This window comes from Pundamilia nyererei, unplaced genomic scaffold, assembly GCF_000239375.1.
Source record: "Pundamilia nyererei isolate P.nyererei 1_Seehausen unplaced genomic scaffold, PunNye1.0 scaffold00017, whole genome shotgun sequence".
In the NCBI taxonomy this organism is placed as follows: Eukaryota; Metazoa; Chordata; class Actinopteri; order Cichliformes; family Cichlidae; genus Pundamilia; species Pundamilia nyererei.
In genome coordinates, this window is record NW_005187418.1 from 3,756,787 (window position 1) to 3,766,911 (window position 10,125).

Genomic DNA, 10,125 nt, shown 5'->3' on the forward strand with positions numbered 1-10,125 from the left:
AGTACCAAAGAACCCTTAGTCTTAAGGGTTTATTCTTGTGTCTCCCAGGTTCATTCAGTGTCATCCTCATTGTGATGGCTGCATGCCAACACACAACTGAAATACTCAGGTAATATTTATGTTTACCCTTCTTTTTGCATTGTACTGTAAAGCTTCAGTGTCCATAAATTAACTGAAAGGTTTAAATTGGGTAGTTTGTAATACATGACAGCATCAGGTCATAGTGCAAGCAATAGCATATAATCTGTTTTGTATTGTTTGTTATTGTACTATATGTTGCACGTATATGTTGTATTAATTATTTTCTCTTCTTTTTGAGTTACCTAGCTGCTGCTCCTTTACTCAAACCATCCTGGTTTGAGTAAAGGAGAAGGCTAAGGGTGGAGCTGGTTTAAATGCAGAGGTCAATAAAATAGATTTCACCAGCTGTTGTGACCACACAAGGGGGGGAATGGGCTTTCTTCTTGTATTATGTTTAGCTATTGTCTCTGTGGTTTCCACCTTTGATGTATACCATGGTTCATTCACTTAATATATAACAGGAGTAGTCTCTCATTTGGGGAGGTCAGTTTGCTGAGTTATGGTGTTTTGTTAAGTGTTTTTAGTAGAATTTTGCTTTAGTTGGCCTCTTTTATGGGCCCACTTACTTCTTAAAATAGTTTGTTTCTGTCATTTAGAATTTTTGTAATAATTTTGCCTTTTGGGGGGCATAATAAAACCCATTTTGTGAAGGTTATACCTGTGCCTGTATGTTCTTGGTTGCCTGGTCCCTGATACCCATGTTTGTCCATGTCCTTGTCTCAGTATCGATGATTTCCTGTTTCATTTTGGTAATCTTTTCTCCTTCTTTGCTTCTGTGCCTGTTTGCATTCCCCTTTGTCTCATCTTCCCTGATTTGTTCTCTTCTGTGTTCCCTGGTGTCTCCGTCTCATGTGTGCTTGTTGTTTGTCTCCTTCTGTCCCCTGTCTAGTCCTTTTGTTCTCCTCTTAAGTTACCTTGGCCCCTTGTTCACTTCTGGCTTCGCTTTCTTCCCCTTGTGTTTTCCCCCAGTCAGTCATGTCTGTCGGTTGGTCTGTTCCTATGTCATGTTTCAACCCCCTCACCCATGAGGGGTGATGAATCACAAAGCATATTTTTCCTGAGCAATCTGAAATCTACGTGCAACACATACTGTAGAAGTGGTAGGCCTGCTGGCAAGTGGCACTGAAAGGAGGGAAAGGAGGATCTCTCTGAGGGAAACAGACAGATAGGAAGGCGACAACAACAGGTGTGCTGGACATTTAAGATGTAATCCTTATTTAAACATAATAATAACAATAATTTTTAAAAAAAATCATGCCATCAAAACAGCTGCCATCAAAACAACTGCTTTTGGGCCAGGTTTATGTAACTCGTTGCAAGTTATACTGGAATCCAAAGTTGGCTTCAATGCTTGCTCCATGTCCCTGAACATGTTTCAGAAGTGCATCTGGTCGTTGTGCCGCTGGGTGGCGCTGCAGCTCTTATCAGTGTGCCTCCAGTGCTGGGAAACCCTTTCACAAACCCGGCGCAGTCGTCACCGGTGTGAGTACGGACTGTTGTCATGACGTGCTTTCTGTCTGGGACTGAGACACAGCTGCTAAGCCAACACGTTAATTTCCCACGAAGCCAAACACGCTTTATTCTCTTCGGTTAACACATTTTTTAACGGTACGTAACCCGGTCGGTACTCTGTCGTGAATACACTTGAAGCCAGTTCTTAATATGTTAATTTCCTGCTTGGCAGCTCGATAAGGTTATTATTAACCAGTTAGCTAATGCTAGCGCTATCGATTAGCTGGACGTTTAACGCCCAGATAAGAGCTTATTCCAATATTGCTCTTAATCGATCAGCTGCTACACATGTGCGTTACTACTTGTAATATGAGCGAGTTCAATCGAGAGCCGAGCTTGTGAATGAGCTAATAAGCTACTGATAGTAAGTCAAATGTCTTTTTTAGAGAAGCAACGCCGCCTTTTCTGTGTCTGTCGTATATTTAGCAGAAGAAGTTTAGTCACTACTAGTCAGTAGGCTTATTTCCTCTTCATTTTGTAGTTTCTTTACTAGCTCGGGAGGCTATAAAACTGTTTGAATACGTGTTTGTCACATGAGGAAGATATTGTGTGCAGTTTGACCTAACCATTATAACACCGTTGTAAAGTCTGTTTATAATGATTGTCTGCAGTGTGAGGTAAGGTAAAAAAACAAACATCTGTGATGTCCTGTAAACACAACAGGTGGGCTCCCCTGCAGGTGGGGAGAAAACAGTTGGTAAATATGCCGTGCCTGAGAGGACATGAATGGGATATTTGTAGATGTTGTCAGGCACTATCATCTGCTGCAAAGTACACCACTTTTGTTTTGGTAAGATGCACAAGTGTTAAAGATGTGATATGGCACAGCCAGCTGAAAGATATCCCGCTTTTACCTGCTTGGATCTGATAGGGAGCTCTTTGTTACACTCCACTGAGGTTGCCCCACTTATCTTGGTTGTACCTAGACAGTACACTGATGGAAAATATCATATCGCCTTGTTTTTGGGGGTTTTTAACTATTACTTTTTTCTCCCCCACTGAAGACGTGACAGGATGTAATCAGTGCAAGTTTGAGCTTGTGGCAGTCAGGCATGAAGTGAGAGGTGCTTATTGGAATTTTTAAGCAAATTCTTCTCCCTGGGGTGCTGCTTATGAGAATGCACTCGGGACATGAGAATAGAACAGCCAACAAAGGAGACAGTAATTCACAAGGGGGTGTAACATGGAAACTCTGGACCTCATTCACAAGGTGTGCGTGAAGGTACTGAATTTGTTTGTAGTCTACAAACACATTGAGAACTTCCTCAGACTGTTTTTATGAACAAATAAAGGAGGCTGTCTTAGAATATTTTAGCACATCTTTAAACTGCAGTGCTGTAGCAGTCCCTCATTTCTTCATATATTTCCATAACAATGGGAAATGTTGATCCCAGTCCGTGACTGATGGTGTTCCATTGTTTTCTTTTTTTATCCAGGTATGTTTTTTACTACACTGGTAGTGTATTTAGGATCATTGTAATTTGGAAAAATGAAGCTGTTGTCAAAAAAGTGCATTCCAGATGATATTGCACGGTAGATCAATATATGTACTTTCCTGTGTGCATAAATCCTTTAATTTTAACAAGATCTCCAAAACCTCAAGCTGAAATTCATCCCCAAGACATAACCTCCACAGCATTTCACACGTTTTGCTCCTGTCCCTACCTGTGGCATCCTTCTTACATATTGGTGTAAGAAGGCTCTCCCCTTTCACTCTGTCCATGAACCTTCAACATACGGTCTATTTGAACTGTACAGGCTTCTTTCTTAGAAAAACACCACTGAGTTTTCCTCTATACCTCATGTTAATTTATAGAGAAATATGGGTGTGACTGTATGAAGATTGTATACAGCGATTTGGATGCACTGATACCCGCAAGGTGGCCAAAAAGAACATTTCCCAAGACCTACAGTAAATTTGCATGTACATGCAAAATCTGTATTAAGGTCTATATATATCTGCATTGATGAAAGAAGCTCATTATGCTTCCTTTTCAAGCTAATCTTTCTTTTTTTCTGTTTTTTGTAATTATAATAGCATAAACAGTGCAGCACTTCAGTTTTGAATATGACACCCAAGGGCAACACAGCAGTGAAAATACTCATCCTGAAATGTTTACTTTGTTCTTTTGGTCAGCTTTTTATGAGGTAAGTGAGATGGAGTTTTCAAAGGAGTGGTCATATTTGGCTGGGAGAAGTAGTATTACTCTCAGTCGGCTGGGCGTGTGCTCACAGAGGAAAGGAACAGTGTACCACAACCTAACTAACTTTAATGAGTACCTAGTGCACCATTGCTTTGAAAACAGCACTTTTTTCTGGGCTGCTCAGACTCTGTGGGGAGACTGACGGGAATGTTAATATTATTTTGGTGTGCTCAGCTGGGATTTAACTGTTGAAAAGGTGCAGTGCAATTTCTGGTAATGCTCATAAATGTGACGTTATGAGCTAATACAGTTTATCTGTTGTATGTTTTTATCAAATCTAAATGCATTTACTTGTGCTGTGTGGTTTGTTTGTTTTATTTTTTGCAGGTTATGATGAGGTGGTAACCCTGGGGCGGCCAGGCTGTGAAATGACTGCTGTTCGGCACAAAAGAAAGACGGAGCAGAGAGACTGAGAAAGAAGAATGGGCACAAGGGTCTGGGGTTGCTGGCAAGGTGTCCTCTCTACTGCGCTGCTCTATGGCTCTTTGGCTCTGTTTACATCCATCCTGCACAATGTGTTCCTGCTCTACTACGTGGAGACGTTTGTCTCCATCTACAAGATCGATAAAATCTCCTTCTGGGTGGGAGAGGTGAGTCTAAAGAATGCCCCAAACTGTGATTCTGAGATTAAACACGTGATTTAAATTTGGACGTTTAATTCAGATTAGAAATCCAACTCTAATTTACCAGTCCAGTGTCGCTGAGAGTGTGCTCATCGTTTTGCTTTTGTTATTTAATTACCTTTTTTTGTACCAGAAAAACAGAAATCTTCATTATGAAATATAACTTATCTATCGTAAAGTCTGTCAGCTCTTCATGAGACTAAAATTGGACAGTGAAAAATTGATCTTTCTTTTACTGATAGTAGCTTCTGGGTCTAAAAGGGAAAACAACATGGCCTTAAACCTGTATTTATTATTAATGCTACCATTATTATTTTGCAACCTGTGGTTGCAAAATAACTTTCAGTCCTATAGAAGTTTATGGGAAAAGCACCATTGCCCCGTAACTCTATGAACATTTTCATGATGAGTTTATGGGCTCAGTCACTCATTTCAGGTCAGACTGAATACAAAATTAAATCCAAAATTGTATGTTTTGGCCATTTTTGTTGTCAGAAAAGAGGATTATCCAGAGTAAGTTGAAGACTTGGCTAACAACATGTGATTGAAAAGTCGTTAACCAGTGAACATCCAGCAGTATCACAGCCAGATCCACCTCTTAGATAGTGAAACGCTTCAGGTTTCATAACAGGACTCCACAAACCAATGGATGACATCATGGTAGCTACATCTGTCTTTTTTAGTGTCATTGGACACAACACATTGTCTTGTGCTGCTGTAACACCGAATAAAACCAATAAGACAAAAGCATAAATAAAAGCAAATAGTTAAATTAAATGAAACAAAATACATTATGGCAAAACAATAAGGTTGAAACTACACAGAAGAACAGATTCTATATTGGAACCAATTTAAGATTAATGGTAATCCTGTATGCGCCATCATCCACTGATTTTTATTTAACATTATTTTTCTGCTGCTCCAAAGACTGTCTTCCTTATCTGGAACAGTCTGAATGACCCTCTCTTCGGCTGGCTGAGTGACCGCGCCTTTCTCAGCTCTCCACAGTGAGTATCTGCATCTTTACTTTCTTCTACTTTTTGTGGAACAAACACAGTTGTAAATAGTTGGTTATGAATGTGCAAAAGACTGCAGAAAAACAAGTTAACTGTTTGCACAGGCTTTAGAAATGTTGACGTGACCACACACAATAGATATTCCAAAAAAAAGGTCATTTACGTAGTTGGAGTCATTTGGAAGAGACACTAATGTTGTGCAATAGAATTTAGTTCTTTCTGGGATATTTTTGTCGGTTGCACATCTTCTTTCGAAAAATAAGTTTTTTCCTCTGAGGAGACACCTCATAGTTCTTGTTATGTGTCAGCGCAGTTCATCTACTTGCCTCGAACTTGGAGAGATACTCCTGATTCAACAACATAAAGTCATCTTTGTAGAATGATCTTAAAATTCCAGATATAATCTTCATTCGGACTCTGATCGCTTCTCATTTCCCACCCATACTGCCCAAGTATCTCTTAGACACTCATACACACCCAAGTGTTTGACGCCATCAGAGCACTTTGTCAAACATTTGTCTGCTTTGTGTTTACATTGTTATATCACTAAGCAAACCTTCTCTGTGTTGTTCTAAGGCAGTGATGTTATAAAGCTGGTCACATCATTCTGTTGAAGTTTGTTACATTTAATACAACTACACGTTTTTTATGCCAGAGATACGCACTTTTTCCCTTTTTTATTTTAAGAATTTCTCCGCTGCTTGACATCATGATATACGGGGCTGTCTGCAATAACCTGTCTGTCTGTACCAGAGAAGTTGGTTAATTATCACAAAACGCGTCTAAAGATTTGTTATGTGTTTCGTTTTTCCACCCAGAGCCGGCTCTCAGATCACAAATCCAGAGGTGGTGCTGAAGCGTCTGAAGGCCCTCGCCACAAATGGTCCTCTCTTCGCTGTGTCCTTCCTGGCCTTCTGGGTGGCTTGGGCCAGTCCAGGCCTGCAGTTCCTGCTGTGCCTGTGTCTCTACGATGGCTTTCTCACTATGGTGGATCTCCACCACAGCGCCCTATTGGCGGACCTCGCTGTATCTGCCACCGATCGCACACGCCTCAACTTTCACTGCTCGGTGTTCAGCGCTCTGGGGTCTTTCTCCGTCTTTCTGTCCTACTCTTTCTGGGATAAAGAGGACTTTTACTCCTTCCGTATCTTCTGTGTAACTCTGGCAGCTTTTTCCGTCTTGGGGTTTTTCTTAGTGTCTCGAATGCTCCAGCGCCGTTTTATAAAGGAAATCCATCCAAAACAAGATGATGCATCAGCACTCAAAGAGTAAGAATTTAAAAGTGTGAATAATATGAGAAATTTTCATACTGTGTTTTCTCCTTTCTCACATCTTTTCGTGTGTGTCTGTTATCACAGACTAAACGTTGGCCATGCTCCACTTAACCACCCGGAAAAACCTGTCACTATTGGACAGTATCTCAAGCAGCTGTCCAGACACAGGAACTTCATGTGGTTCGTGTCAATGAACCTGATTCAGGTCAGCCTTTAAAAGTCTTAAAGCCGTGTGAGCCCATGTTTGTTTTTAACGTGCAATCTTAGTACAAACCTTTATAGTCTTAGTGAGTTTGTTCTTGTTATTAACGATAGACAATGCAAGATAAAAGTTAGACTGCCCTCCAGTGTTTGTCTTTCCACATGAAGTGCAGCCCTTCTTGTAAATGACACTTGTTGAACTTTCATAGTTAATATTATTAGCTAAATATTTGTGGTTTTCCTGCTCGCACTAAAATCAGAAAACATTTCATTTGCTTTCTTGGTGTTTAATTAAAGAAAACTGCTACAGGTCCAAGCAACAAACTACTTTTAATTTAGAATAAAATAATCATCTTAGTTTATCTGTCACTTCTGCTTCTGTTTGCAGGTGTTTCACTGCCACTTCAACAGCAACTTCTTCCCTCTTTTCTTAGAACATCTCTTATCTGACAACATCTCTGCCTCTACGGGTTCAATTTTACTTGGTAAGATCCAGTTGAGATGCAGTAAATGATTTACACAAGTGTTTGTAATGGATGCTTTTCACAGCAAGAGATAAGAAATTATATATTTGATATAGTGACTTAAATTTTAGTGAATAGGAAGTTACCAATAGGAATTTTAAAATGTAGAAGTTATTTTAATGTTTAACACTGTTATGTGAGGAAAAATGCTTGGAAAACACACTGCAATGTATACTTTTGAACCATGAGTAGTGGCATATTAAAATATATAATTAACCTTTATTTATATAGCACCTTTAAGAAAATAGTTTGCAGATTGCTTTGACAGAAAAGCAAATGCAGAAAGAGAACTAAATAAAAGTCACAGAAAATAAGTGGTTGATCTATTAAAAAAAAAAAACAATTATATGAAAGAAGAAACTCATTTGAAAAGAATGAAGTGAGCGCTTGATCTTCATAGTGTCACGCAAAGTTAGTTAAACCTCTGGGAAATTCATCTGTCTAGGTAGGAAGCATGAACCACTGTGAATCTATTTCACCTGCTTGGATTCAAACTCAAGTGAGAATATGTGTCCTGGAGAGTCAAAAACAAGGCAACAACCCCACAAAGGGAATGATTTTGCACCTTGTGGCCACAGAGGAGTGCTGTTTCCTTATATGCTGACTGATTTTTCTCCAGTTTTGCTTTTCCTGGTGTCTTTGTCACCATGTGATGGTATCTGCAGCGCACTTAGCTTGCACACACAGTCTGGCTCCTCTAGGATGGCACATGCACATCAGGTTTGCTGTGTCAAGTTCAAGATTCAAGAGCTTTATTGTCCGAAATGCTGTTTCACCCCAAGCCTCCCTATGGTGCATTTATAAGTATATAAAAGATATAGCTCCAAGATATATAAAACTAGAATTTAAAAATAAATAACATGCTAGATTTTTGTAAAATTAAGGGATAAAGGGGTACTAATTACTAACTAACAATACTATAATTATAACTATACAATACTAACTGTACAATAGTTTACAGGAGGTAGCAGGAGAGGGTTGTTATATGAGGAGAACTGGGCAGGCATCAACCCAGTAGACAAGCCAGCATCTGCTCTTTTGATCAAGAAAGAACATGAGGAGCAGTGTAGAATGACCTTCAGTGATTTCACTTCACTCATTTGCGTGTTTCTGATCAGACTCTCAGGAACTGACTCCATGAGGGTGGCACGAGGGCCAGATGGTATGAAAGAGGCTTGGCGAACGTTATGCTGCTTGCAGCATCAACCAGCATGACCAGTTTGGCAGTGGGTTAGTGATGGTCTGGAGAGCCATATCTTTGGTGGACCTGTTGCCAATTTAATTTGCAACCAAGCAGTTGAAATTGTTTCACAGCAGTTTATGCTTCTAACTAGACAAGCTGATGTCCCAGAAATTTAACAGACTTTGCATTTCTTTTTTTTTTTTTGAGCAATATATTTTTGTTAGTGAGGCCCTTAAAAACATTGAAGCTAGTCTATAAGAAGTGATTCTAATTCTGCAAGCCTGATCTCTTCAGGCAAGTGATTCCAAATCTGAGACATGACAATAAAAGCTACCACACATTTTTTGGTACTTATGTGTAGCACCAGAACCTTTGAATGAATTGCAAGATTGTTACTTATTTGTATTGTTTGGGGTTTTTTGGCTTTCCACTCGCTTTCTCTCAAATTATTTTTCTGCTGTTTTCTAGTTTTAATTTTTAACGCAGCTCTGCTTCTGCTCCACACAGGAATCTCTTATATTGCTCCACACCTGAACAACTTGTATTTCCTGACACTGTGCCAGCGTTACGGGGTTTACCAGGTTATCCGCTGGCTATTTATGCTCAAACTGGGACTTAGTGTGGCTATGCTGCTAGCAGGGGCTGACCACATTTATCTGCTGTGTGTCTTCATTGCTAGGTATGGCCGTGCACACACATCTGCACACGCTTCATGGATGTGTGGCAGTTTGGCTGGTTCTTTTTGTGCTTGTTTTTAACGGTTTATCATTTTCAAAGCTGCATACACAAACCCAGAATTCCTTTGTGCATGCCATTTGCAGAGACCCTTTTTTTAGGGGGGTTATAAATGCTGTCTCTAGAAATTAGCCACAATTCTGAAATTGGTCTACTCTTAACTGTAATTGTAATATTTGTGTTATCTGTATAGTCCCATATACACATATAACATTTTAAAGCCACAAGCGATTGATTTTCATGCGGTTTTTAGACTATTAGTGGTCTTGCTGTTCTTATAGCTATCAACAGCATTTGAGTGCTTTCATAGCTCATTGATAATTTTAGTCACAGCTGTGGTAAAGTGGTTAAACTTGTGGGTGAAGCTCACTAAAACTTTCCAGCTAAAAGCGACGAAGTTGTTACTGTATTTCATACTCGGACACACCTTAGCATGCTCTGACTGCTCTGAACAAAGGCTTTTTGCATGATAACCTGTATTACAGCTGATGTTTCCACGCTGTAACATTACGTCTCCATTTTCTAGTAACCGCGTGTTCACCGAGGGGACATGCAAACTCCTGAAACTGGTGATTTCTGATCTGGTGGATGAGGACTTTGTGGTAAACCGACGTCAGCAAGCCGCCTCTGCTCTCGTCTTCGGCATGGTTGCCTTGATGACCAAACCCGGGCAGACATTCGCCCCACTCATTGGCACATGGCTGCTCTGTGTTTACACAGGTACAAACAGAAACTCTCAGCCTTGGACCTCATGAGGACACAGGTTTTTCCA

General features: G+C 40.0%; 1 protein-coding gene across 2 annotated transcripts in view; it reads left to right on the plus strand.

The window, feature by feature from the left end:
• The first annotated feature begins 1,519 nt into the window (after positions 1-1,519).
• The window catches only part of mfsd13a (major facilitator superfamily domain containing 13A), a 10,543-nt gene continuing 1,937 nt past the window's right edge, over positions 1,520-10,125 (plus strand). Inside the window, exons 1-8 of one of the 2 annotated variants that reach the window (XM_005725866.2) lie at positions 1,520-1,689; positions 4,125-4,387; positions 5,348-5,427; positions 6,255-6,704; positions 6,795-6,915; positions 7,300-7,396; positions 9,126-9,297; positions 9,880-10,073. In XM_005725866.2, the coding sequence (XP_005725923.1) occupies positions 4,220-4,387; positions 5,348-5,427; positions 6,255-6,704; positions 6,795-6,915; positions 7,300-7,396; positions 9,126-9,297; positions 9,880-10,073 (1,282 nt within the window). In that variant the 5' untranslated portion in view covers positions 1,520-1,689; positions 4,125-4,219. The other variant, XM_005725867.1, reaches the window with a different exon arrangement.